We start from the raw sequence: 23,076 nt of genomic DNA, 5'->3' as shown, positions 1-23,076 counted from the left end.
TGGACTTTGTAACCAAAATGGTACTTCATATCCTGTCGGATGCATTTTTTGCTCAACATCCAACAACTCAAAGTCATCACCAACTGGGCCTAGAGGAAGAGACCCCAACTCCCCATCCACCTAGTCACTCACCTTCTGGGCCAGTGACTTCAGGCAAATGGGTAAATTTCTCATTGCAATAGTTGCCCTCGCAGCAGCAGAAAAACACTTGAGGGTTTTCTTCTGTGGCTACGCACTCCTGCCTGCGTCAGGGAGGGACAGACATGGCGAGGAAGGGAAGAGAAAAAAACAAAGTCAGCCAATTCCTGCCTCTTGTCTTTGGGAGCAAACCTGTCCCAAATTGCCTTCTCCACGCGCCTTCTCCTGCTGCTGTGCTGTACAGATCGGCAGTCTCCACTTACAGAAAACAACTTGGCACTCAAATACCCCAGTGGATAGCAAAGACCCTTGAAAAGACCGTAAAGGAAACAAATGCTTCCATATGTACTGAAGGCATTAGATGGCGAGTAATAAATAACAGCCGCTGCCGCTAACTGAATGAGAAGCAGAAAAACAATGGAGAGATGCCTCATTCCCAAGAACAATGTCTTTCCCACAGCCCGTATGTATGCTGTTGGGGCAGAGGAGTATTTGATCATGCAATTAAGGATTGTGCCATAAAGCACATATGATGAGGGCTGAGCTAAGACTGCTCTCAAAGCCTTGAGCATCACTAACTATGCACTAGAAGGGCACCAGACACCAGCAGCAACAGTCCTGCTGCAGGCAGGAGGGAGGCTGCAAGTTTTGGTTTTGTTTTTTTTTAATAAGGTTTAATTTCCAAATGCCATTTCTCTCTCCTTTAAAAAACTTATTCCTGCACAAAAGCCTTTAAGAAAATCAGGTTGCAGCTCTCGTTTTTTGTATTTGCCTGTTATCCAGGTAGCGCTACAGCCTTCTCAGCACTGAGGTTTCCTTCCACACTGTGCAAGGCGTTAGGGGACTTTCACAGATCAGACCAACTCCACTTCCACACATCCTCCCTCTCCCACAGATCAATGCCAAAAGAGACATGCAGTGATTTTCGCAGTGCTCTAGGAGTCATTTCCTTCTCTTTCTTAAATGCCTGCTTCCCTTCCCTGCCACCTTTTGCTACGTTACCCTCTGCTTTTGGTTATTAGGGTTGCAGAGCTGCTCTCCACAGAGAACTGTACCAAACTATTTCCTGAAGCCCAGCTAAATTATATGCATAACTTCCTTCCTTCGACCACTCGGAGGAAGTAGCAAAACAATCATATGTGTTTGACATTATTACTCATTTATGAACCCATGCCAAGCCTCCCTTTCTGTGGTATCACTGACATACTGCCACAAGAAGAATGGAAAGGGCTCTCTTCAATCATAACGCCGGGTAGTTTTCAGTGCTTTATTCCTTTTGGGGGAAAAAAGTGGCTATAGCCAAAATGTCTCCTGCAATGTCTCAGCTGGGAAGCACTTGGTTTGTTTTTCAGGCTTTTACTTTTTTTAAACTTCAAAGAAAAAAAGCAGCTATTTGACTTATTCAAATGAACAAAGATGTTTCAACAAGTTAAGCAATGTTTCCAGATGCTTTTTCGTAAAATCAGATAACAAGCCCTTTGGATTTAACAGCATCAGTATTGGAGTCTTCAAGAGAAAACACATCCTTTGCTAAATCTGTTGGTTAAGAAATCAAGCTAATGAGTGAAAACAGCCTGCTCCACATCTGCAATTCATTATCCCTGTCTTTGAGTTGGTGTGCGCTCAGGGCAGCCATCCAGGTACATATGACATGTTATACTTAGCAAATATTACAAATGAGACAGTGGAAGAGAACGACACATTTTTCTATGGCAGCGAGGGCATGTTTCGTAGCGGTTCACGTGCTCTTCAAGGGAATGTGAACACGACCTCTCCGGTGGGGCTGTGTAAATAAATGAAGAGCACACAAGTCGATTTTTCAACACTACCTTTTTCCTATAACCTTAAACATACATGTGCCACGTTCTTGTTTCCTTAAGATAAAAAACAGAGTAAGGAGCCATCACCCTCAGTGTCCTAACCCCTGCATTCCTGAATTTTTCACCTTCCAGCGACAAGGAGGCAGCGCTTGGCACGTACCAGCACGTGCTGCCTCTGCTCCGAGAGGAGCTGCAGCCCGGCAGAATAGGACCGTGTCCTGCATCCAGGGGACACTTTTGCAGATAGAGGTACAGGTGCATCTCCTGAGGCTGCACCCAGGAGCTTGGCATCCAAAGGTAATGAAGACAGACAAAAAGGGTGTCAGCACAGCACCGTAGATCAAAAAATCACCTTTTTAGCCATTTTTGCCACCTTGGGATGCAACACTACCTGCATGAAAGACAGCTGAGGGCATTCAAGGGAAGGAAAGAAAAAAAAAAAGACTGCATTTAAACAGCCTTTATTTAATTAAAGCTAACCTTTATTTCAAATGTTGCTTTCAACACTTGTACTGTTTGTTAATTCTCAGAAGATCTTTTAGCTTTGCCCTGGAACTGCGGCTTTGAAGAATCAGGCTGCAGGATAATGGATGCTCAACCCCGGGGCTGCAAAAAGGCTTGTGAGGAGCCCTGGAAACTTTTTATCACTGTAACAGAGCAACATATTATGACAAAGTTTAAGAACCACTACATCCCTGCATAGAGACACTCAGTGACAATACAAGTGTCACTGTATACGAGAGCAGGCACTGAAAGGAGAAATCTGTTTACAGTAAACACTTCTGCTTGGAAGTAGGAAACTAGAGCGACCTTCTATTCTCAGAAGGATCGGCATTAAGATGACTAATGGGCCAAGGAGGATTGATTTATCAGGAAAGAATAAAAATTTAACTATATATAGAGCTTGACTGCGCAACTGGCAAGGGAATAGGTGTGGTGGGAAAGTAACCCCAGCGCTAATAATAGAAGGAAGATGAGGAACAACTCACAGTCAGGACAAGATAACGGGCACAAAAGCAGGGATAGTGTACAGCACCGAAGGGAGAAAACTCTCCAGCCATGGGACAAATCCAGTCCCAGCTTAAGCCCCACAGCTTAGGACCTGATATCCTAAAAAACTTTTGGAATGAGAAGCTACAAAGATGCGCAGCTGAGAATTGCGCAAAGGTGAGATCAACCTACATTGGTGTTATATAAAGGCAAATCCTTGAATTTTATGTTCTGTTAATCCTTCTTGAAAAAGGTTGGGTTTGGGTTGGTTGGTTGGTCATTGGGATTTTTTTAACAGAAACATTGAGTCTAGAGCTACAGAACATTGTCCTTTTAAACTGTGAAAAGTTCAGAGGGCTATTTTCTTAAGCTGTAGTTCTTTCCCCTCTGTAGAATTGCATCAAGGGAAATGAGAAAAGACTAGTTTATTTTCCCAGCTATTTAATGAGGCTGGAGCCTTCGTACTACAAAACCTCGCTCCTTTTCAGCTCGCTGCAGGCAGTGACACACAAACACGCGTATTGCTTTTGCTCCCCCACTCTTTCTCCTGGCCTCTCAACTCAGCCGAAGAACAGTGAAACTTTTTGCAACATCACAAATGCCAGAATATCTCTACCTCTAACCATCCCCAGACACCTGTGCTTTTCTACAGAGCTCCAAATGATTCCAAGTTTTCCTTTGTATCGCCAAATGCTCTTGGAAAAACATATTGCTCGTTATTTGATGGTACAGGACACGTTTTTCAATGCATGCCAAAATTATCAAAGCTTTGCTAAGGAAAAAAAAACCAAACCCACAACAAAAAACCCTAAAAGTGCCTTTTGCAGCTTCTATTTAGAAAGTCAAGGCAGATAAGTGACAATTCGAAGCGCTGCACTAGCAACCGAAGTAATTACAGGGGATGAATGGGCCAATTGACTTGGACTTACTTTCTTTTCCTCGATGCAAAAATCGTGAGCCTTTGCACTTAGAGAAGCAATTAAACCTACATTCAGAAAAACCAGTTAGGCTATTACCTGTCATAACAGTTGAAGTCGTCTAACCAGCAGCCTTTCTTCACCAGCTCGATGGAGCCTGAGTTGTTTCTCCAGGAGGCGTAGCAGTGGAGCCGCTTGTCCTTCTCTCCCTCGCAGCGCTCCACGCCGCTCTGGTTGGTCTTCTCCAACTCCCAGTTGGCGTTGTAGTAAATGCATTCCCTTGTCTCAGCCTCCCCATGGCCCGGTCCTGAAGCAAAATTCAAACCCCAAGTACGTTCAAGCAAAATCAGGAACAGATCCCGGGAGACATATCTCCACGTGGCTATGCTTTAGGTGATGCATACGTTTGCCTCCCCGGGAGCTAAACAGCTCATCGATGTGAGCTTCAGCATGGTGCGGAGGGTTATTCTCCCTTGCTGGTGTGAGGTGGGGAACGGAGAGGTCAGGTTTGTCTAGGTTCACAACAGGAGTTCATAGTGAAGTCAAGAGCCCAGCTGAGACCCCCCTCAGGTTTCGTCTGGCCAGTGCTTCACCCACAGGACCCTAACAGAGGGATGTACAAGGCAACCTATACACAGTATTTTCTAACCACAGAAACCCTGGTTAGGAAACACAGCCTTCCAGGGTGCTACCTGCCGCTTGCTGGGATGTCACACACTGGATTTACTCTCCCTCTCCACTGCTATTTTGGGAAACACAACCTAAAAATAAATGGTTTCTTATGCGGGTAGGATGTAACTGAGACTAGATAATATTCATCCTGCAGAGAAGGGCCAGACCAGTGCCTATTCCTCACTTAGAACCCAGTTCAGGCTTATTTGGATAAGTCTCTATATGATACAGTGCCATGTTTTTAGCTGCAGTTGACACAGCTCATGCTGCCTCTCCACGCAAGACCTTCAGCAAAAAGCAACTCTGTTCCCAAACAACTCTGGCCACCCAAATGGACATTTGGCCACCACAAACAAAGGAGTCTCTGTAGTCTGTGGGTCTTTCCCCTCTTAGAGCCTTGTACCAAAGGACCGAGGAGTTCCTACTGCCCCAAGTAAAACGATTCCCCCATAGCCACCATGGCATAGAACTGAAACTTGATTATCGACACGTCTATTAAAAATGGAGTCAAGTAAGGGAACACTGGTATCTGCAGGTGACCTGTTTTGTCCTAAGCCTCATAAATCCTCTTCATTTAGAACTATTCTGCTTTGTGGCATTTTGAGGATTAGTTTAAAATGAGAAGAATGAAACAAACATGACATGTAAGCAGACAACTAGAAAAGGCACCATGAAGCTCGTGATTTAGTAAATCCTGAGACGCCGTGCAGCCATCTCTCTTTGGGATTACCCAACCTAAGGCAAGGTCAGACCTGGCCATTATTTTGATGGATTGCAATCATGGAAAACATAGGTATCCCAATAAAATGTGTTGACAACTGGGTAGAAAACACAAATGGGTCCCGCAGGATGGTGAAATGAAAGTGCTGCACTCCCAGAATAGCCAGACCTTTACAAAGTGCAGAACTAAGTTTCTGGCTGGAAAATTTTGCAGTGCTTTCATGACTCTATCTTCTCCAAAGACCATGCAACCTTTAACGTCGAGATTAAGGCAGTCAAGGCCATGTCTGGACAATCTAAATGCAACCCAACCTGTGATTCCCACTCAACACGGCAAACCAGCCAGTTCTAAAAAGTGTCTACAAGGTGATGCAATTCAGTCCTCATAAGACACCAAGCAGCGAGTGGCTTACAGCCAGCAGAGAAAACACCCAGCCTGGGCACAGGCACCGGCTCCAGGTCTCGGATACCTTCTGTAGGTTCATCATTTCCATACCTGAACACCCATCCACTACTGATGTAAGTACCCTCACAACACCCAGCCAGAGAAGGGAGTGTTACTTCCAGCTGAAGATTCAACACACCAAGTTTAAACGATTTGTCCTACGTGATGCCAGGGGGAGCCTGACCTGCCTTTCCACAGCCTGCAACTCCTCAAGTTGCCAAGTCTCCAAGCTGCTACCTGGTGGCAGGCTTCACCTCCAATTTTGCAGTGCATGGAGAGCCCTTTAGAGATGGCACTTGAGCTAGAGATTGCATTCAAGCTATTCAATGTAGCCTCATCTGCTGCAAGGAATCAACCTTCTGCTGCCAACAGGTGTCAAGCAAGGAGTGCAGATGACCTTGCACAGAGCAGAACTGCAAGAAGGTTGCAGGAGAAACCATGGTTTCTGCACAAGCTAGGGGTGATGTGTCCAACCTGCTCCTGATACTGACACCTGGACTCAGTGGTGGGTAATTTTCATGGTACGGAGCAAACTCATCAGCCTAGGAAGATGTCTTTGCAAGCTGAAGAGGTGTTCAATCCTTCAGTAACTTTTTGGGGGGAAGAATGTTTAATCTGCATCGTGGGAGAGACTGCAAGGGAGGAGGGGTATGAGAAAGTCATAAAGCTGACTTCTGAAACTGGAAATTATATTCAAAGCACACACGAACAAGAGCTCAATTTCAATAGCACCTGCAGGTTTTATCGGCACTTGCAAAGCTCCATCTGAGTTTTCCTCTGACAAGTTGCTTACTATAATAAAAACAACCTACCAATATCCCTCAACACAGAATACTGTCAATATTGACACTCCTTGTTAAAGCCTTGATATTTGTTCTCTTGATACTTACACCACGCTTTGTTAGGGCAGATTAAGCATCTTTTTTTTTTTGCTAAATACTGCTTAAATCAGCAGGAAAGCAAAGGAGCATTGTCTTGTGTGCAGGAAGGGTGATATCTTTTTATTTATAAAAGAATAAGTAAATATCTGAGCTTCATTATAATATTACACACGGCTTCCAGCTGATACCTAATACTCACTATCACCTTCTGGTCCAGTCCTTGAAATACATTTTGTAATATCATTTCCATCATCCCAAACAAAATCCCCAGATGGAAATTTCCTCCCCCTCCCCAACTCCATCTCCCAGAAAGCAGGAAGGTTTAATGAACCATTTGCCTGGGAAACAGCCCCAAAATCTAATCCTGGCTCAGCCACCTCCGTCTGTAACCTCGAGCAATATTGTGTAGCCTCTGTTTTCTCCACCTGCAACAAGGGCCAATGCAATGCACAAAGCTGCAGTGAGATTTGATGCTTCCACTGTGCTTTGAAAAGGGAATGTTAAAAAGATGTGAAGCAGGAGCTGTATCGGCTCTGGGACCAGCAAACCGAATCTGCTAAATCCTGTGCTGAGCGCAGGCTCCCTTCCCCCAAGACAGTCGTCTTTTCTGGAACAAGTTTCAGCTGAAGACTAAGATCTGCTTGCAAACACACAAACCCAACTCGGCAAACAGCAACCGCGCCAGGAGAAAGGCCTTTCTCAGTTTTTCCCCTGCTGTCAAAGTTTAGATGAATTGAATAAAAGCATGTATAAAGTTTTGGATGACTAAATACGTGCATGTTTTCCTTAAAACAGCTCCAAAGGATGCTTGCATTAAGGAGACACTTTAAAACCCTGTGTGTTTGCTACTTGCTTTCAGATCTTTTTAAAAAGCTGTTTGGTAAGGATCCTCATCCCACTGGGCACTCAGGACTGCAAGAAACCCTCCTGTTTGTGCCCAAGATGGTCTCAGCAGGAAGGGGCACAGCTCCAGGACTGGGTGTTAATCTACCTGCTGCTTTAGCTCATCAAGAAACACTCGCTCCTTGCTCTGTAATGGATCACACAGAGACCAAAGTTTGTAGCTAACTGCCTTCTCTGCGCTCACTGCATTAAAACCCTCAACTGAATGGAGGAAGGGGGAACTGAAACAGGGTTTTGTCTCTCTGAGGGAGAACGGTGGGGTGGTGGTGACTAAGAGGAGGAAATCTGAGCTCCTGCATCTCCAGGAAGCCATGTAGTTCTTCCTGCCTCTTCTTTCCCCCTTGGGCAATGGGTACGGAAGTGCCCATTCCCCCAAGGCCACCGGAGTTCTGTAAGAAACATCGAGCTGGACACTTCTGCAGAGCAACGCAGGTGGAAGAGGCACAGATCGACCACGTCCTGCTTCTCATTTCAAGTTGCAAGAAAAATTGGAGGGTATTGCCCCAAAATGGGTGCAGGAAGCACTTGTCTCCTTCCACCGGACACAGCTGATGCATTAGCGCAACGAGGGTTGGGTTGGACTTGAGTGGGCTTCCCTCAACACCCAGCAGCACAACCTGGCTCAAGGGAGGTGCTGAACCAAACCTCAGCAGCTGAGGGAAGGGACAAGATTAATTTTGGCAACAAAAAGCTTTCCCTGAAACAGAAGCCTTTGGGTGCAGTCACAAACCACAGCTTGAGATGGACTAATGGGGCTGCGTCCCCCCAGTCCTGCCCTTCCATCACCACGATGCTCTTGCTGTCTCCCTCATGCCAGCATTGGCACATGGCAGGAAAGCTCCTGACCTCCTTCATTTGGTGGCACTGCCTGGTAAGGACATACATGCTTAGCTTTTGGCAGAAAGTCAACAGGACTTGGGCGTAACAAGATATAAAATATTTGTTAAGCAAGTGTTGGAAGGCTGCTGTCGGAACTTGGTTTAATTCATTGGGCCCCCGTTCCCCTCCCACCTAAGCCAACTCCACCAGCCACAAAACAAAAGTTGGAAAAAAAAAAAAAAAAAGCTACTTCCCACCCAGCGGGGACTCCCATCAGGTACATGCAAGAGGTACAAACACAGGTGGAATCTGCTGGCCCCTGCCACTCGTATGCATTTTGTAGAGATGTTTCAACCATGTCTGCAGAAACTACCGCAGGCAGAACCGCCTCGCTGCATAGGCAGCGCTTTGCAGAAAATGCTGAGCAAGCAAACCAGGAGCATGCACATCAGGCAGGAGTGTGGCATCTCCAGCAGCGCAGCCTGCTATCAGCCCCAGTTCCCTCCATGGAAAAGAGCCTCGTGTCAGCAGCTGGGTGAAAATAATAAACATTTCAATACCACAATCCACAAATAGTCATTTAAGGAATAAATTCTGAAGTCCTGCTTGAAATTGAAGTCTAAGTAAGAATTAGGCTTTGCAGGAGCAGATGGGTTTCTGGCATCCCACTGCATCCACCCAGCACTTCAGGGATGACGCAGCGTGGCTTCTCCCAACACCTTCCTCGAACCGAAGCTGCACACAAATACCTTTACACAAAACACCACCAAGCCCAAATAACTCCCAACACATCATGAAGGCAGAGGGAGGCTACCCACCACCCCCTGTTTTTGGGGTGGAAGTCAACTTTTTTACTCCAGTCCTGAAAAACTATCATTACACCGATTCCCTTGGGTCAATTTTCTGCTCCAGGTGACTGAAGCATCACCAGGACTTTGCTGAGCAAGACCCACAGCACCTACCAAGGCATGTAATGATGGCAAGAGCAGTTGAAACACCGTGCAACATGGGAAGACCTCTCTCCTCTACTTAGGAGTCGCAAGGCACAGAGGGAGCTCATTAAAAAGGGTCCTCTTGAACTGAAGGACTTCAGCCTGCTGAGGCATGGGACCTTGTTGCTGATCTGAGACTAAACTCTGCTCTCCTAATTTGGAGCTGCTGACAGATCACCGAGGCTGTGTCATTATCCAACAGCTGCTAAATTATAGCCAAGATCCAGTGTAGCAACTCTGGGCCTAGGTGTTAGCAGTTGCTGGGCTCCTAACTCATAATTAGATACATGGGGAATATCTTCCCCAAGGCTGAAGGCTGCTATAAATCTCAGCTCTTTATCTCTGCCTGTCCCCTTTTTAAAACCTAAAATGAAAGTATATACGAAAAGATGGGATGTGTCAAAATAGTCTGCATAAACACTGAGTGATTTACCAGACAGTCTGTTTGCCTAACTGTCAAAACCACCGGGCTTTATATATGAAACTGTGTATGGAACTGAAGTTATTTGCAAACACTTAGTTATGTCCCTATATAGCTATTTGTACATGTAATTTTATAATATAAAATGACAGAGATTGTACACTGAATTGGGGTAATTGCCCTCTAATTTGGAGGGTAATTGCATGTAGCAATTAAGCAACTGCGGATGCATTCTTGCATGTGTGATTATGAAAGTCGGGCCCTTTGTTTGAGGTTTGGGTTTGTTTTCAAGAGCTATCCCTCAAACCGCAGCATAGTTGAGCAGAGCTGGGAAATAAGAGGCTGTTGGGCGCTTACCTTGCAGCCCAGCATCTGCTGGGATGAGCCACTTCAGTGCCAGCTCAGCCCGCTCCTTCCCATTGCTCAGCGCCTGCCGGGATGCTAAACCGGCCACCTCTGAACCCGGGACTGAATTTTGGCACAACCTTCAGTGGGGGAACCACGATCTACGCACGCGTAGAGCACGCTGGGAGGCACTGGTGGGGAGGGAAAGGCAGGGAAAGAGGGCTGCTGCCCCGCAGCTCTTCCTCTCCCAGATACCTGCCCAGGAGTTATGCGCAGGGCTGCAAATTAAAGAAATTCAAATAGTTGATGCTAGCACTTCAGATCCCAACATCAAGCCGGAGGAGGGCTTGTAAGGGAGAAAGTTTGGAAAATGTTGCTCTGGAGAGACCACCCAGTTGCATCTCTACAGAGCCGATAATGAATCTGCAATTAGGAAGTGTTGCTCCAGCACTTATTCCCCAAGCGGGGTGATTTCATTCCTGCTGTACTTAAATAATAGCGTCTAAATACGTTTTTAGGCAAAGCATCAAACTAGCGATGACATCTGTGGTTAAGTACATAACTGTACACAAGGATTTAAAGACTCCCCTGTTCTTTCACACAAGCCTTGAAACGGCAGAGCCCCATGGAACAGAAACAAGCCCTTAACTCTGCAGAGCCCCTTTTTCAAGCCAAACCTTCAAGACCCGCTCTGGAGACCTCCATGGCCAGCACGTGCCCAGGCACAGAGCGATCAAACACTCGAGGCTTGCCCCTTCCAGATGGCTGGATGCAGGGATGGGCACTGCCCTGGCCAATTGAAAAAAACCTGGTAAAGCATTGACTATTGCAAAATATTTTGATTCTTAAGCCAGATCAGGTAAAACTGGGCCCGTGCAACACCGAGAACAGCAAGAGTGTACCGCCAAGGGAAGATATTACTTTGAATTTTGTTTTCTGTCAATACATTTGGCATATCCCACGATAAAAGAGCTCTAAGTTTTCTAGTCAATCAATGGCTGTTAATCTATTATCTCAGCATATATTGCCATGGTAACCTGCAATGATGCCATTGACAACCAGTCTCAAAAGGACAGGAGGCTTTAAGTCATTTTCTTTTAAAATTAAAAAAGGAACTTTAATATTAAGAAATACATCCTCCCTGCTCACCAGGGATGACAACTCAGGGCTTCTATATTCACACCATGACTCACGCTTCACAGCTTCCACGGACATCTGTGTAGCAATCCCCCCCCCCCATATATCTCTTTTTTAACTTGGGCTTAAGTCAGTAAAAGATAACAAGGATATTATTCAAAAGAATTAGATCTTTATTAGAATTTTCCCCCAAACTGCTAGTAAAACCTGTTTTGTAAAATATAGGGAGCATGTTTTAAGAGTCATTACTACCAGCTCGGGGCAAGGATGCAATAAAGGTTTAATTCTTCTGAATAATTTCCCTGGTATTTTAAGTGGAACAGGGTGGATAGAAGAAGGATCTGGAGAAGGACATGCAGCAACCCAGCTCCTTACAAATCCATAAAACCAGGCAAATTCCTGTTTAGGGAAGACAGAGCAGAGTGAGATGACAATGTTATTCGATTTAGTGAAATCCTGAGTGTGCACACACACACGCACGCATGCACAGAGCTGATGAGATTAATCTCTTGGCCCAAAGGGGAGGATCATTCAGGAAAAGGTTTAGTAAATCATTCCTCTGGCCAGGCAGAGCGATCCAAGGAGGTTTGGCCAGGTCACCGGCTGGACTGGCGTGCGGCAGGACAGAAACCTTGCCAGCAGTTAATCAATTTTTGGAAGCAGTGCATTTTTTACTCAAACTCAGCCGGTCATTTCTATATTTTATTTAAAGAAGAGATCATTTTAGTTATCCATTAGAAAAATCCTATTTTGTAGCATTTCAGTTAAGGACAAAGCCAAAATGTAATTAGATTTCTCCCTTCGCATCACTAACTGTATCTGTGTCCCCAAAAAAAGGTTTTAGTTCTTTAATAAAACCATCAGGGAGATCAATCAAAAGCATTTAATGCCGTGGTGCTTCTGCAGTTCATGTTTAAATGCACTTTGGGTCACAAATGAGGCAATTTGGACAGCAGAGCTCAAACCGGATTAGTAATAATGCACAAAAAAAGGCCTAATTTCTTCTTCTTTTTTTTTTTAATACAGATACACACTCCTCCGCTACACCCAAGAGGATAAAAACAAAATCAAGTCAGCCTTGATGAACAGAAAGTTATGCATCCAAAAAGGGCCCCACGACCGACTGCCTGCCTGCATGCGGCGCGGGGTGGAGGAGAACACGTGAAGCTGCAGATCGCCCATCCAAACTGCCCGAGATGCTGAGCTGCTGTCTCTATCCCTGTGTGACTGTCCCCAAGGATGCCACCTCGCGCAGGACCTCTGCCACAAGCATGGCAGGTGAATGCCAGCCGCTCTCCTCCATCCACCCTGATCTTTAGGAGACACCTCCTGCCTTCCTTTGCACCCCTACACCAAGAAAACGCCTTGCTCCGTATAGGATTTCCGTAGAGAAGAGGTGTTTTCCCCCCAGACCACGAGTTTTCAAACAAGCATATAGTTATTGAGATTATTTTTTTTCTTAAATTTGAGGTGTGCATTTATAAAAGCATTAAGCAGACCGTTTATTTGGCTTGTAACAGCAATGACTACTCTCTGGCATGAAAAATGGACCCTTGTGGGCTAAGCACGGTGCAAATAAGCTACTAAGAAGGTTTTCTTAGCTCCCAAACTTTGCAGCCTCAGTGACAGAAAATATTAGAGTTTAATTACAAGATTAAGATATTTCCAACTGTACTCCTAAAAATCAAACAGAGGGCAGATTTTGACCAGATGCCACAAATTACTAAGTAAAATATGCAGCAAATTCTGAAATGACATTTAAAACATAATCATTTGTTCTCTCTCATTCTCCTCGGGAGCCAGCATGAGGTCTCCAAAGAGCATGGGAGGAGGAAGTGAAATCACGTATGTTCGTAAATATTTTCCCCCCACACAGCGAAGTTCTGAAAAGCTTTCAAAGCAAGCCTGCAAAAGAAATTTCCTTCCAGGCAAAGGGATGAGGATACGGGAGCATCTCCTTGTGGAGCGCAGAGATTTAAGGAACAGCAATAACCATGTGGCAATACCTTTCTCAGCTCTTTCATGTGTGCCTGCTCCATCCCACCGTCCTCATCCTGCCGTGCCGCTGCCACCAGCAGAAATGCCTTTCAGAGCTCCTGATTTCTAAGCTCTTCTCCAGGGAGAGACTGATGTGTGTCTAACACACCACAGCACACCTGGCAAGCCACAGAGAGCTTCGGTACCCAAAAAGCAGCACCTCAATTCATAATCTACATGTGGTCCTCTGAGATTTATCAGCAGGGACATTTCAAACATGCTTTAAAATGTGCTGAGTCTACTAAGATTGGGCCCCAAGTGCTTTTCTATTGATTCTGCTTGACATTTCCAAATACCACAATTCCAAATTTAATTCACTGGTAATTGGAAAAACTGTAATGCATGTAAATGGACAAGAAGATGTTGGAAGTCCAAAAGGTCAAGCATCAGGAAAGCGTGCCCCCAAGAACTAAATGATATTTGTTTGTCTTCTTGCCACCCTCTTCCACTTGAATAATTAAAGCTCAAAGTTGGGCAGTTTTCTCAGCAGGGTGGAAGAAGAAAGGAAACAAAAAAAGCACAATCACTCTGAACTGTGGGACAGGGTTCAAAATCACTGTTTTAAACTCCATCATTGACCAAAATTCAAATACACCACAGAGATGACTCACTCAATCAGCAGATTACATGAGCAAGTGGGAACTCAGGGAAGAATTAATTTGATAACTCTGTCAGTAGAAGAAGATTCTCTCTATCTAGGAATCAGCTTTCTAAGATTACTTTTCTGCTACTCCATGGCTTGACAGGCATTAAGCTTCTCCTCGCCAGCCAGCTGAAGGGGAGGCAGTGGCAGAGGGAAAATCTTACTAGATGTGTAAGTTCAAACCTCAGTTCCAGTGTGATGATGGACATTTGTTGGCTGATCCCAATTGGGGTCTCTACTTTATTCACCTGAGAAAACCAAACTTTTGCTTCAGAGGAACCAAGGGCTTCAGCAAGAAGAAATGCTGTGGGACCGCGTGGGGGATGCTTGCCCAGCTCTTTCCGTAGAGCCCTGCGTCGCAGCAAAGCCCACAGCTGCCTACAGCGCGCTTCAGAGTTCGATGTACTGATGGGTAATTAAGCCCTTTTGGGCAAAGACCATTCACTTATTATACAAAATACAGTATGACAAAATTCACGTATTTCTCCATGTTCTAGAGAATAAAACATGCAAATTTTAGCTGTCAGTCCGACCTGCGTTCCCCAGCACGTAAGCAATCACTGATGCTCTGACACCCTGGTGCATTTTAGCTCAAAGGGTAAGAATATGATCGAAGTACAGTGCACAAACAAGCACTAGCACAATCTACAGCCAGTGTTACACTGATGAAAGACAAGCATGCGTTACCACATCCCAATCAGTTTCCTCAGTTCAGCCCACAGCAGTATGTATGAAAATACTTGATAACTCCTTAACCAAGCAACATCTTTTACATTACATCTTAGATCTCCAGATCATTCAAGTTTTGCAAATGAAGAAACTACTGACTTTTAAAAGCTTCTTTCCCAGGGTACAGCGGTATTTCAAGAGTTAACAAGCTTCAGTCAAAGCATGCAAAGGCAGCTGAACCTAGCCTGAAAGAGAAGGGAGGCAGGAAGAAAAGCAACATTCTAGCCCTTGCAATCACACACTAGCCTTAAGCCCTCCAAAAGGAAGTAAAGACATTCCTAAAATTCTTCAGAGGATGAGAAGCAAGTTGTCAGCTGAATCAGAAGTCCATTTCTCCCGTCTTTACGCTTTTAATGGCAAATCCCACATGAGCAATTTTAAAAGCCTCTCTTACAATGGAGTTTTCTCCCAAGCGGCTACAGCACATCTAGGACTTGTCTCATGTTTACAGAAATGTACCTTTCTCCTTTGGGTCTATTGAAAAAAGCTCCTGTCAAATGACCTGAGGAAGGAATGTAGCACAATCCAATACCATCATGCAATTTCCAGTGATTGTTTCTGTTACAATAATGAAAGGCACGGAAGAAACGGCTGGATAACTGCAGTGATTCTCTAAAGACAAGTTATAAAAGAGATGCTGAAGAGATATTATGTAAAGGGGGGGGGGGGGGGGGGATAAAGTCACCTATCAGCTTTCATCTTGATTACATGCGCTCACTGGCATCCGGATTCCACTTTGAAATAAAAATGTTTCTAAGCAGATTGTCCCAGAAAGTTGAAACTCTGCCTGTTTCACAAGTGGAAAGCAATAAAATAATTGGATCTTGGACAGATCTTCTCCTTCCCGGTGTTTTATAGTTTTCTCAAGCCATAAGGAAGACTAAAACACTTTGGACCACAGTGCGCACATGGCATGGAAGCAGAAGCACTTACCCTCCATCCGTGTCCAAGCTTTCTGGATGACACGAGCTCAACAGCTCCACCCCAGAAACTGGGTACATTCCCTTCCAGTTCAACTTTCTATTTAGACGCCCGTTCCCATGGTGACCAGGCTCCAATATTACGCAAAACAACATAAAGTAATATTCTAAGATTCAGTACTGTACTCCTAGACAATTTCCTAACCTCAGATAGGTGGGAATCTCCACAAGCCCCATCTCTGATACTGCTCCCACGTATTCAGATGCTGATGTATGAGAATAAGGAGATGGAGGTGCCCTTGCCTGGGCATTTTCTGGGACACCACAAGTATTTAGATGGATTTATCACTGGAAATGCAACAAGAACCCAGGAGAAGAGAAGGCTCCGGGGAGACCTTATCGCAGCCTTTCAATGTATAAAGGAGGCTTACAAGAAAGACGGAGAGAGGCTTTTACCAAGGCTTGTAGTGACGGGTCAAGGAGCAATGGTTTTAAACTGAAAGGGGGTAGGTTTAGATTGGACATAAGGAAGAAATTTTTTTATGATGAGGGTGATGAGACACTGGAACAGGTTGCCCAGAGAAGTTGCGGATGCCTCATCACTGCAAGTATTCAAGGCCAGGTTGGATGGGGGTCTGAGCAACCTGGTCTCGTGAAAGATGTCCCTGCCCATGGCAGGTGGGGGTTGGAACTAGATGACCTTTAAAGGTCCCTTCCAACCCAAATCATTCTATGATTCTATAATGGAGACAGTTGGGTCTCTGAAAGAAAAACAACAGTATATGGTTGTCAGCCTCGATTACACTACTGTTGTGGTGACAAGAGGACGCTTGATCCCTGGTGATTCTCATCATGTTGAGTGTTACCAGCTGTGACCCAGAGCACCCTGCACCACTCTGCTGCCAAAGCCACCATCCTGATTCCACCACAAGGCCACTAACTGCCCCAAGTCACCCCTGACTTGTCACGCCTTGGTTTCCCTGTAGTTAAAAAGGACTATCAACAGGCATTGATGTCCGAAGCACTACATAAGATCTAGCTGAATTTCTAAGCAATCATTTTATATAAATCCTCCCTCTACTAACCTGACCTCTCAGTGCAGAGACCTTTCCTGATACCAGAGAGTAGCTCAGACCTTGACCTTGACAGAGCAAAACATTCCAAAAATTTGAAGATACTTTACATTTCTTTCTCTTCCTTCTCCTCCAGATTTCACTAAGAGGGTAACCAAGGATCAATTCATTCTTGTGTAAACCACCTTGCAAAAAATCTTTCAAATACTCCCTCCATAACCTGCAACATGATCATTTTAGGCTGCAGTCAAACCCCTTCCTTTCTCCTCCAGAGCTTCATCAACAAGATGCAATAAGGACTTGTTCACCTCTGTGCGCATCACTGATAAGATGAGAGAGGTGCCTGCAGGAACATACACACAGAGGTCTGGCAGCTACACAGAGATGAGCAAACTGCAACCCTGAACACATCTTCTCACTGCCTCCCCCTGTTCAGATATACCTGGGGACACAGGCATGCAAAATACTCCCACCTCTCTAATAAAAAGGGACTGTACGAGGCATTACTGTAGACACCTGTTAATCAGCAGGAACAGAAATGGAAGACATACCACCAAGAAATTCCATTTTTTGCTAAATAAAATAATAAAAAATTCCAAGGCAATGTGAAAAGCTTCACTATGACAGCAGCTGGTTGAGCAATAAAACCACTACACTACCCACTAGGTTTGAACACACAGGTCTCAGTGCTCTTCAGCCAATTTTCCTGAACTTTGGTAAGGCGTTGCAGCCATCAGAGAAGAGCAAACAAAGCTTTCAATAACTTTTTGGAGAGCACAGGACCGTCCGTCTGCTTCCACACCAACAAGCAGGTGAACACACCTGCCCCAGGCAAGGCAGCAACAAGGACGGGAAACTCTCCACCTTTCATATCTTTCTTTTTGAGGTCAGAGCAAAGATAAAGACTATAGGAGAGTTTCAGCCCACCGCTACATGTACACATTTCCTGCGAGTATCACGTCAGAGTTCAAGCTTTTCAATATAAATACTCTAGTACAGGATTCACTTTCTTTAATATAATAATGCCAGGAAAACATAACCTATTATTCTAGCTATCCCGGGACCTCTGGTGAGCACTAAGAGATGAACTCTTCTTCGTGTTGAATTAAAACTGGAGAACAACATTGCTGACCAATCTCCTCCATCTCTAAGATGGCCCCTACTTTGCAAGGGTGAGACAACTGATGAGAGTGAAACAAGTGATGAAGGGTGAAACAATCACAGATGGTGCGGTTCAGGTTCAAAACAAACCTGGAGAAGGCCGTTCCTCACGCAAAGGGCAGGCGATGCGGGGAACCCCTTCCCAGAAGATGCCCCATAATGTTTTAAGAAGAACCATGCGCGCCTACTTGTTCTGCCGTTCCTCCCCAGGCACCTTTTGGCAATAGATAGGGTCAGGCCACTGGATGGGCTTCTGTTCTGGCCCAGTCTGCCCATTGTCCAGTTCCTATACTAAATATCTTCAAACTATAAAACAACATTTAAAAATACTTCAAATGTTGCAAGACCCAAGCACCTACCGGTAAACCAAACACAGTACGTTATTGACTGTGGCTTTGCTCTTGATTTCCATTTGACCTATCCAGACAGCCTGCATTTCTTTTCATGTTGGGATTCGAGGAACCCAATCCCTTTGAACAACTGCCCCGAGCCCAGAAGTGCCATTTGGAGCCAACAGCTGCTGGGAGAAGGACACAACGTCTCCACAAGCTCCTCCCTGCCAGAGCCTATCCCCACTCCCCTGTGGAGCAACGCTTGAAACCATCTCCCAATGGACAGAAATTTTGCGCAGGGTTTTCATCTGTTCATTGGTATTTTCCATCTTAACAAGTTTTTAATGTTTTATGTAGCAAGGATGCCCCTGCCATTTAAAGAGGGAAGCATGCAGTAGTAATTATTCATTAACAACACATCATAAGTGACCTTTACACTGAAGCAGAAGCAGCCGCCGTGCCTGCCCGGCTGTATTCTGGAAGAAGATGTGGGCCAAGAGTTTCAAAGGGAGTAAAGATTCTCATGCAGGGCAGCCAGCCTAAGCTATCTTGAAAAGGTGCCTGATCCTTGAGGGGACAAAAAAGTGTTTAAAATGTCTCAAATTAAGTATCTACAAGCCACTACACTGTTTTGAAAAATCTAAGCAGAGCGGAAAAGTCACCGTAGTGCTCAGTCCAAGCTGGTGTCTCACAACCACCTTTGATCTCAGCATAGCGAGGAATTAACATATTGTCTTCCTTGCCATAGAAGGTATATTTCTAGCATGGGATAACTAATGGGCATTAGCTATCTCGCTGCGAAATCTGAACGATACCAGCATTTCTACTGAAAAGCAGTTCTACAGATTGAATCAAAAGCAAGGGCAGACCTACAAGCCTTGCAGCAAGAGCTGGAGTCCCTTGTTTACAGCAGGCTTTTCTAGTGGGATAGGGACTACAGGCTAGTTATGCTGATACAAGCCACACGTCCCTAGAGTAGCAAAAAATGTAACTCCTATCCCTGTGCCACGGGTTTTTCAGAAGGAGATAATTAAGCTCTTTTATTCTTGGAAGAGGTCTACTCCCATCTTTAGGTTGCCATCTCAGGCATACATGGATGCGTGCAGGAAGCAAAGCACCATATACACAAGTGAGAAGCAGAGCCAAGACACACACACACACACACACAGAGTCCAGGCACCAGAATCATTTACGAAGCAAAAATAATGTGCATCACTTTATGCACGATTACATTTTCAAAAGCAAAAAGTGTTAGGAAATTTTTTTAGAAGACAGCCAGTAACATTTTGCAAGGATCGCTGACTCAAGCCCTCGATCCGGCTGTTTAGCTGATGACTGGAAAACAGCCCTGGCTATGTTTATTCTTTAGACAAAGTCCAGCTAAAAATGCATCAAGGCTTAAATAATCTGTGTAACAATGACCTCAAAACCCCAAATACAACATTGCATTGCATGCAGGTTTCCCAGCAGGACAAAGCATTGTCAGCAGGGCTGATACCCAGCTATCCCCTTTTGATGTTGATGATCTACCAACATGGCATTTTCATCTTTATATACCACCATTACTGCTCTTGGAAGTAATACACTATTTCATTTCCATTTGCATTTCAATATGGCCCCAAGGGCTTAACACACATCTGGTCCTCACTGCGCTAGTCTCCTCCCAAAGACGATATTGCCTAAAGAAGGAGAGACAAAGGATGCACTCCATCTTGAGCAACCTCATGCATCGGCTCTCAGCCGAAACCGCGAGCGGAGCCTCCCGCATCCTAGCCCAGAGAAGCATCCCGGTTTACTTTACCCTCCATGCCTGCATAGCTTTACAAACACCAGCAAATGTCATTATCCCAGTTATCGCAGGTGGGGAGAGCCGGAGGAGGAGGCACAGCTCCAAGCCCAAGGTTATATATACACATCGGGTCAGGAACGAGCCACTAGAATATTTGACTCATCAATGTCAGAAGATCCCAAACTTTCTGTGTTACCTAAACAACAAAAGCTTAACGTAAGACACCGTAACGGGTCTGCAGAGCACACCTTGGCAACTGCAGACCTCGCACGCAGGCTTGTGGTTTTATATCTGTCACCTCGCTGTAAGTGCCCCTCTCTTCTCCCCCTGCACAGCCCAACCCAGCAGTGGTTTTGCTCCCATCACAAACGTTACGTTCAGTGGGAAAGAAGGACTTCATGTATTTTTAAGACATTCATATATTTATACAGTATTATTATTTAGGATTTGTGAGCTAATCCAAGTAGCGAAATACTGTTTTTTCCAGATTAAGAAGTATTTTTACTGAAGCGATCAGTGTCTCCTGCCCCGATGCTGGCCCTGTATCCCCCCTTCAAACCCACCACCCTGGGGCTGGGCACAGGCAGAGATGATAAATGAGAGACCAAGTGCCCCAGACCAGCCACGCAGCTGATTAACCCTCTCTCCTCCTCGAAGAGCGCAGGTTGGCCACGCCAATTTTGCCCACGCCGTCTGAGGGATTGGCAGTGGTCATGTTGGACACGGGGAGATGGTCCCTCCTGCCCAGCGCGGGGTCAGCCGCCGGCTGCTGGTAAGCACAGAACTGCAGACAGGAGGATCCTCAAACCCATTTTAAAATCATCTTAAAATAGGGTGATGCCTCTCAACTGAGCAGGCAGCACAAGCCTTGCCAAGACGCTTAAGCTTTCAGCCACTCGCTTTTCCCATCGGCCATGTGTGGGTTTATTCCTACCCCAACCACCTGCACATCCCAGCCCATCCCCAGCCTCCACCAGAGCTGCTGCGCATTTTTTTTACCATAGGTATCTTTAGCAAGGGCTCAGTGACATGGAGTATAACGCACTTATCTCTCCATCTATAAAATAAATATATAATTTTTTTTTAAGCAAGGACACATATCAAAGAGCACAGGATGCAGTGCAGTGACTCATGCAACTGGCAAAGTATAAAATTGGCTGCATGCATGCCCGCATAGGGCATTCTGCAGCTCTTCCTATAATTAGTCCTTCAAACGCTGGAGGGGCAAGTAACAAATTCAAAGGAGGTTCCACTTCCCAATTATTCACATATTTCCAAATCAAATGGTTGGCTGTCAGAGAGCAACATGCCATTGCCCTAGGATATCAAAATGCAAACTGAAGTGTCTCTCCAGGAACAGGATTTGCTTTCATTACATTTATATCACCTAATTCATTTTAAGATTATATATAATTAGTCTCTCCCTCCATCCCCACCCCCCCCCAGTTCAATATTCTCTCCCAAGCAAATTCAGAACATACCACATGTGCCAGTGGCACTTCTTCTAAGGCAGCAGCCTCTTGCCTTTCAAACAATATAAGGAATTTTAATTTCTTTTTTTACCATTTTCTTTCTTTGAATTGCCAAATCTTTCGGGTGTGCATTAGCACCAAGCTGCTTCCACGAGATTTTTTTTTGTTTTAATTTTATTTTTCTAAGCAAACACCTCTGAGGAACTTTTTATCTTTACTTTTCATTTGCCTTCTGACTGCCTGAGATTTCAGCCTACCATCCCTAATGTTTTACAACCGTTTCCCATTACCGTCAGGCTCAGCGCGCTATCTTCATTTGAACGTCTCCGCTTTCATTTTAAATCCTCTCGACTCCAGCAGGTAAACCTGCTGTAAGGTTTAATATGAGACAGAACCAAAGTGCCTGCATCGCTTTCCCATCAACATCTTATTACAGCATTGCTCCCAGCGAGGATGCAATTTTCTTGAACCAGAAAAAAGTGAGCCCTACATCCTGAAGATGATTTTCAGCAAACACATAAGGAGACTCCTGAGATGGGCAAGTTATTTCTGACCAGCTATGAGTATAAAGGAATTATTTCGTTATTGTTAATTTTTTAATAGGGAAGGAGGAGGGTCTTTCCCCATGAGGGAGAGATGGTGTTTGCTGCTGCCTCCTACTCTGCTCCAACCTTCTGCTGAAATTCCCTGAATTTAGGGGGGAAAAAAAAAAATCACATTAATCATCAACCATTTTAGCACAGATGATGTTGGGGCTAGATGAAAAGCATCTGATTTCTACCGGAGGTGAAACAGCACAGTACCAAATACAAGGAACGTACCTGATGTGCCATCCCAGCACAAACCACCTGTAGGGTTTTGCTAAGATGAAATCAAATTTTTCTCTATGACAAGAAGATGCCACAGGGGTGTGATGACTCTCAACAGTCCAGGATCCCACAGCACTTCACTGCTTTCCTACCACCACGCGCAATCTCAAGCTGCAGCCCTCTGCATCCTTTCGAAGCAATGGGTTTGTGGGTTTTTAAGCAACAGAAGAGGGATGTAAGTTTTTAGAGCTTCTTCCAATTTGCAAAAACAATTTATACAAAAGCCCCAAGAGCAGAGATGTTTCACCCAATTCCCACAGGTGCCCACCACCCCAGGCAGCTGGTCCTTGGATCGATGCTTTTTAGCACCAGGGCTTTGAGCATCTCTATACAACTAAGAGGAAAATACCATAGCTCTTAACTCTGATAACTAATAGCCCTGCAGGTGAAGCCAGGGCGAAGCTGGGCTCATTTTATCACAAAATAAACCAGGTGAGGGCAACCACAAAGGAAGGAGCCGGGCCGTGCTAAAATAGGGACCGGCACTAGCGGGCAGGGTTGTCTAGATGTATAAATAGCTGAAGCAGAAAAGCATCAAAATCCCCCGTGAAAAGAGAAATAAAGAAAATAAAAGGAAAAAAAGAAGAAAAAAAGCATTATTTAACTCTATCAAGGAAAATGTGGCATCCTGCACTGCTTCCAACCAGCAGACCTGGGGGGACTGCGGTGGCCAGAGGAGTCTCGTGGCTGCCCACCTGCACACCCCGGGTGCCACCAGTGCCCGTCATCCCTCCGCCCTGCCCAGCAACAACCGCACTGGGTGCAAGGACATCGGCACTGGGGCCAACCAACCCACCTGGGACCACCTGCACAATGCCAGCGGCGCAGGCAGAGGGAAGACGAGGAGGCAG

General features: G+C 45.2%; 1 protein-coding gene across 1 annotated transcript in view; it reads right to left on the bottom strand.

The window, feature by feature from the left end:
- The window catches only part of ACVR2B (activin A receptor type 2B), a 106,656-nt gene that overhangs the window by 23,526 nt on the left and 60,054 nt on the right, over positions 1–23,076 (bottom strand). Inside the window, exons 2-3 of the mRNA XM_052807462.1 lie at positions 3,965–4,172; positions 133–242 (exon numbers count right to left, since the gene is read on the bottom strand). Coding sequence (XP_052663422.1) covers positions 133–242; positions 3,965–4,172 — 318 coding nt within the window. The remainder of the gene's footprint in view (positions 1–132; positions 243–3,964; positions 4,173–23,076) is intronic.

This window comes from Harpia harpyja, chromosome 1 (genome assembly GCF_026419915.1).
Source record: "Harpia harpyja isolate bHarHar1 chromosome 1, bHarHar1 primary haplotype, whole genome shotgun sequence".
NCBI lineage: Eukaryota > Metazoa > Chordata > Aves > Accipitriformes > Accipitridae > Harpia > Harpia harpyja.
This window is presented reverse-complemented; position numbering and strand designations above follow the sequence as displayed.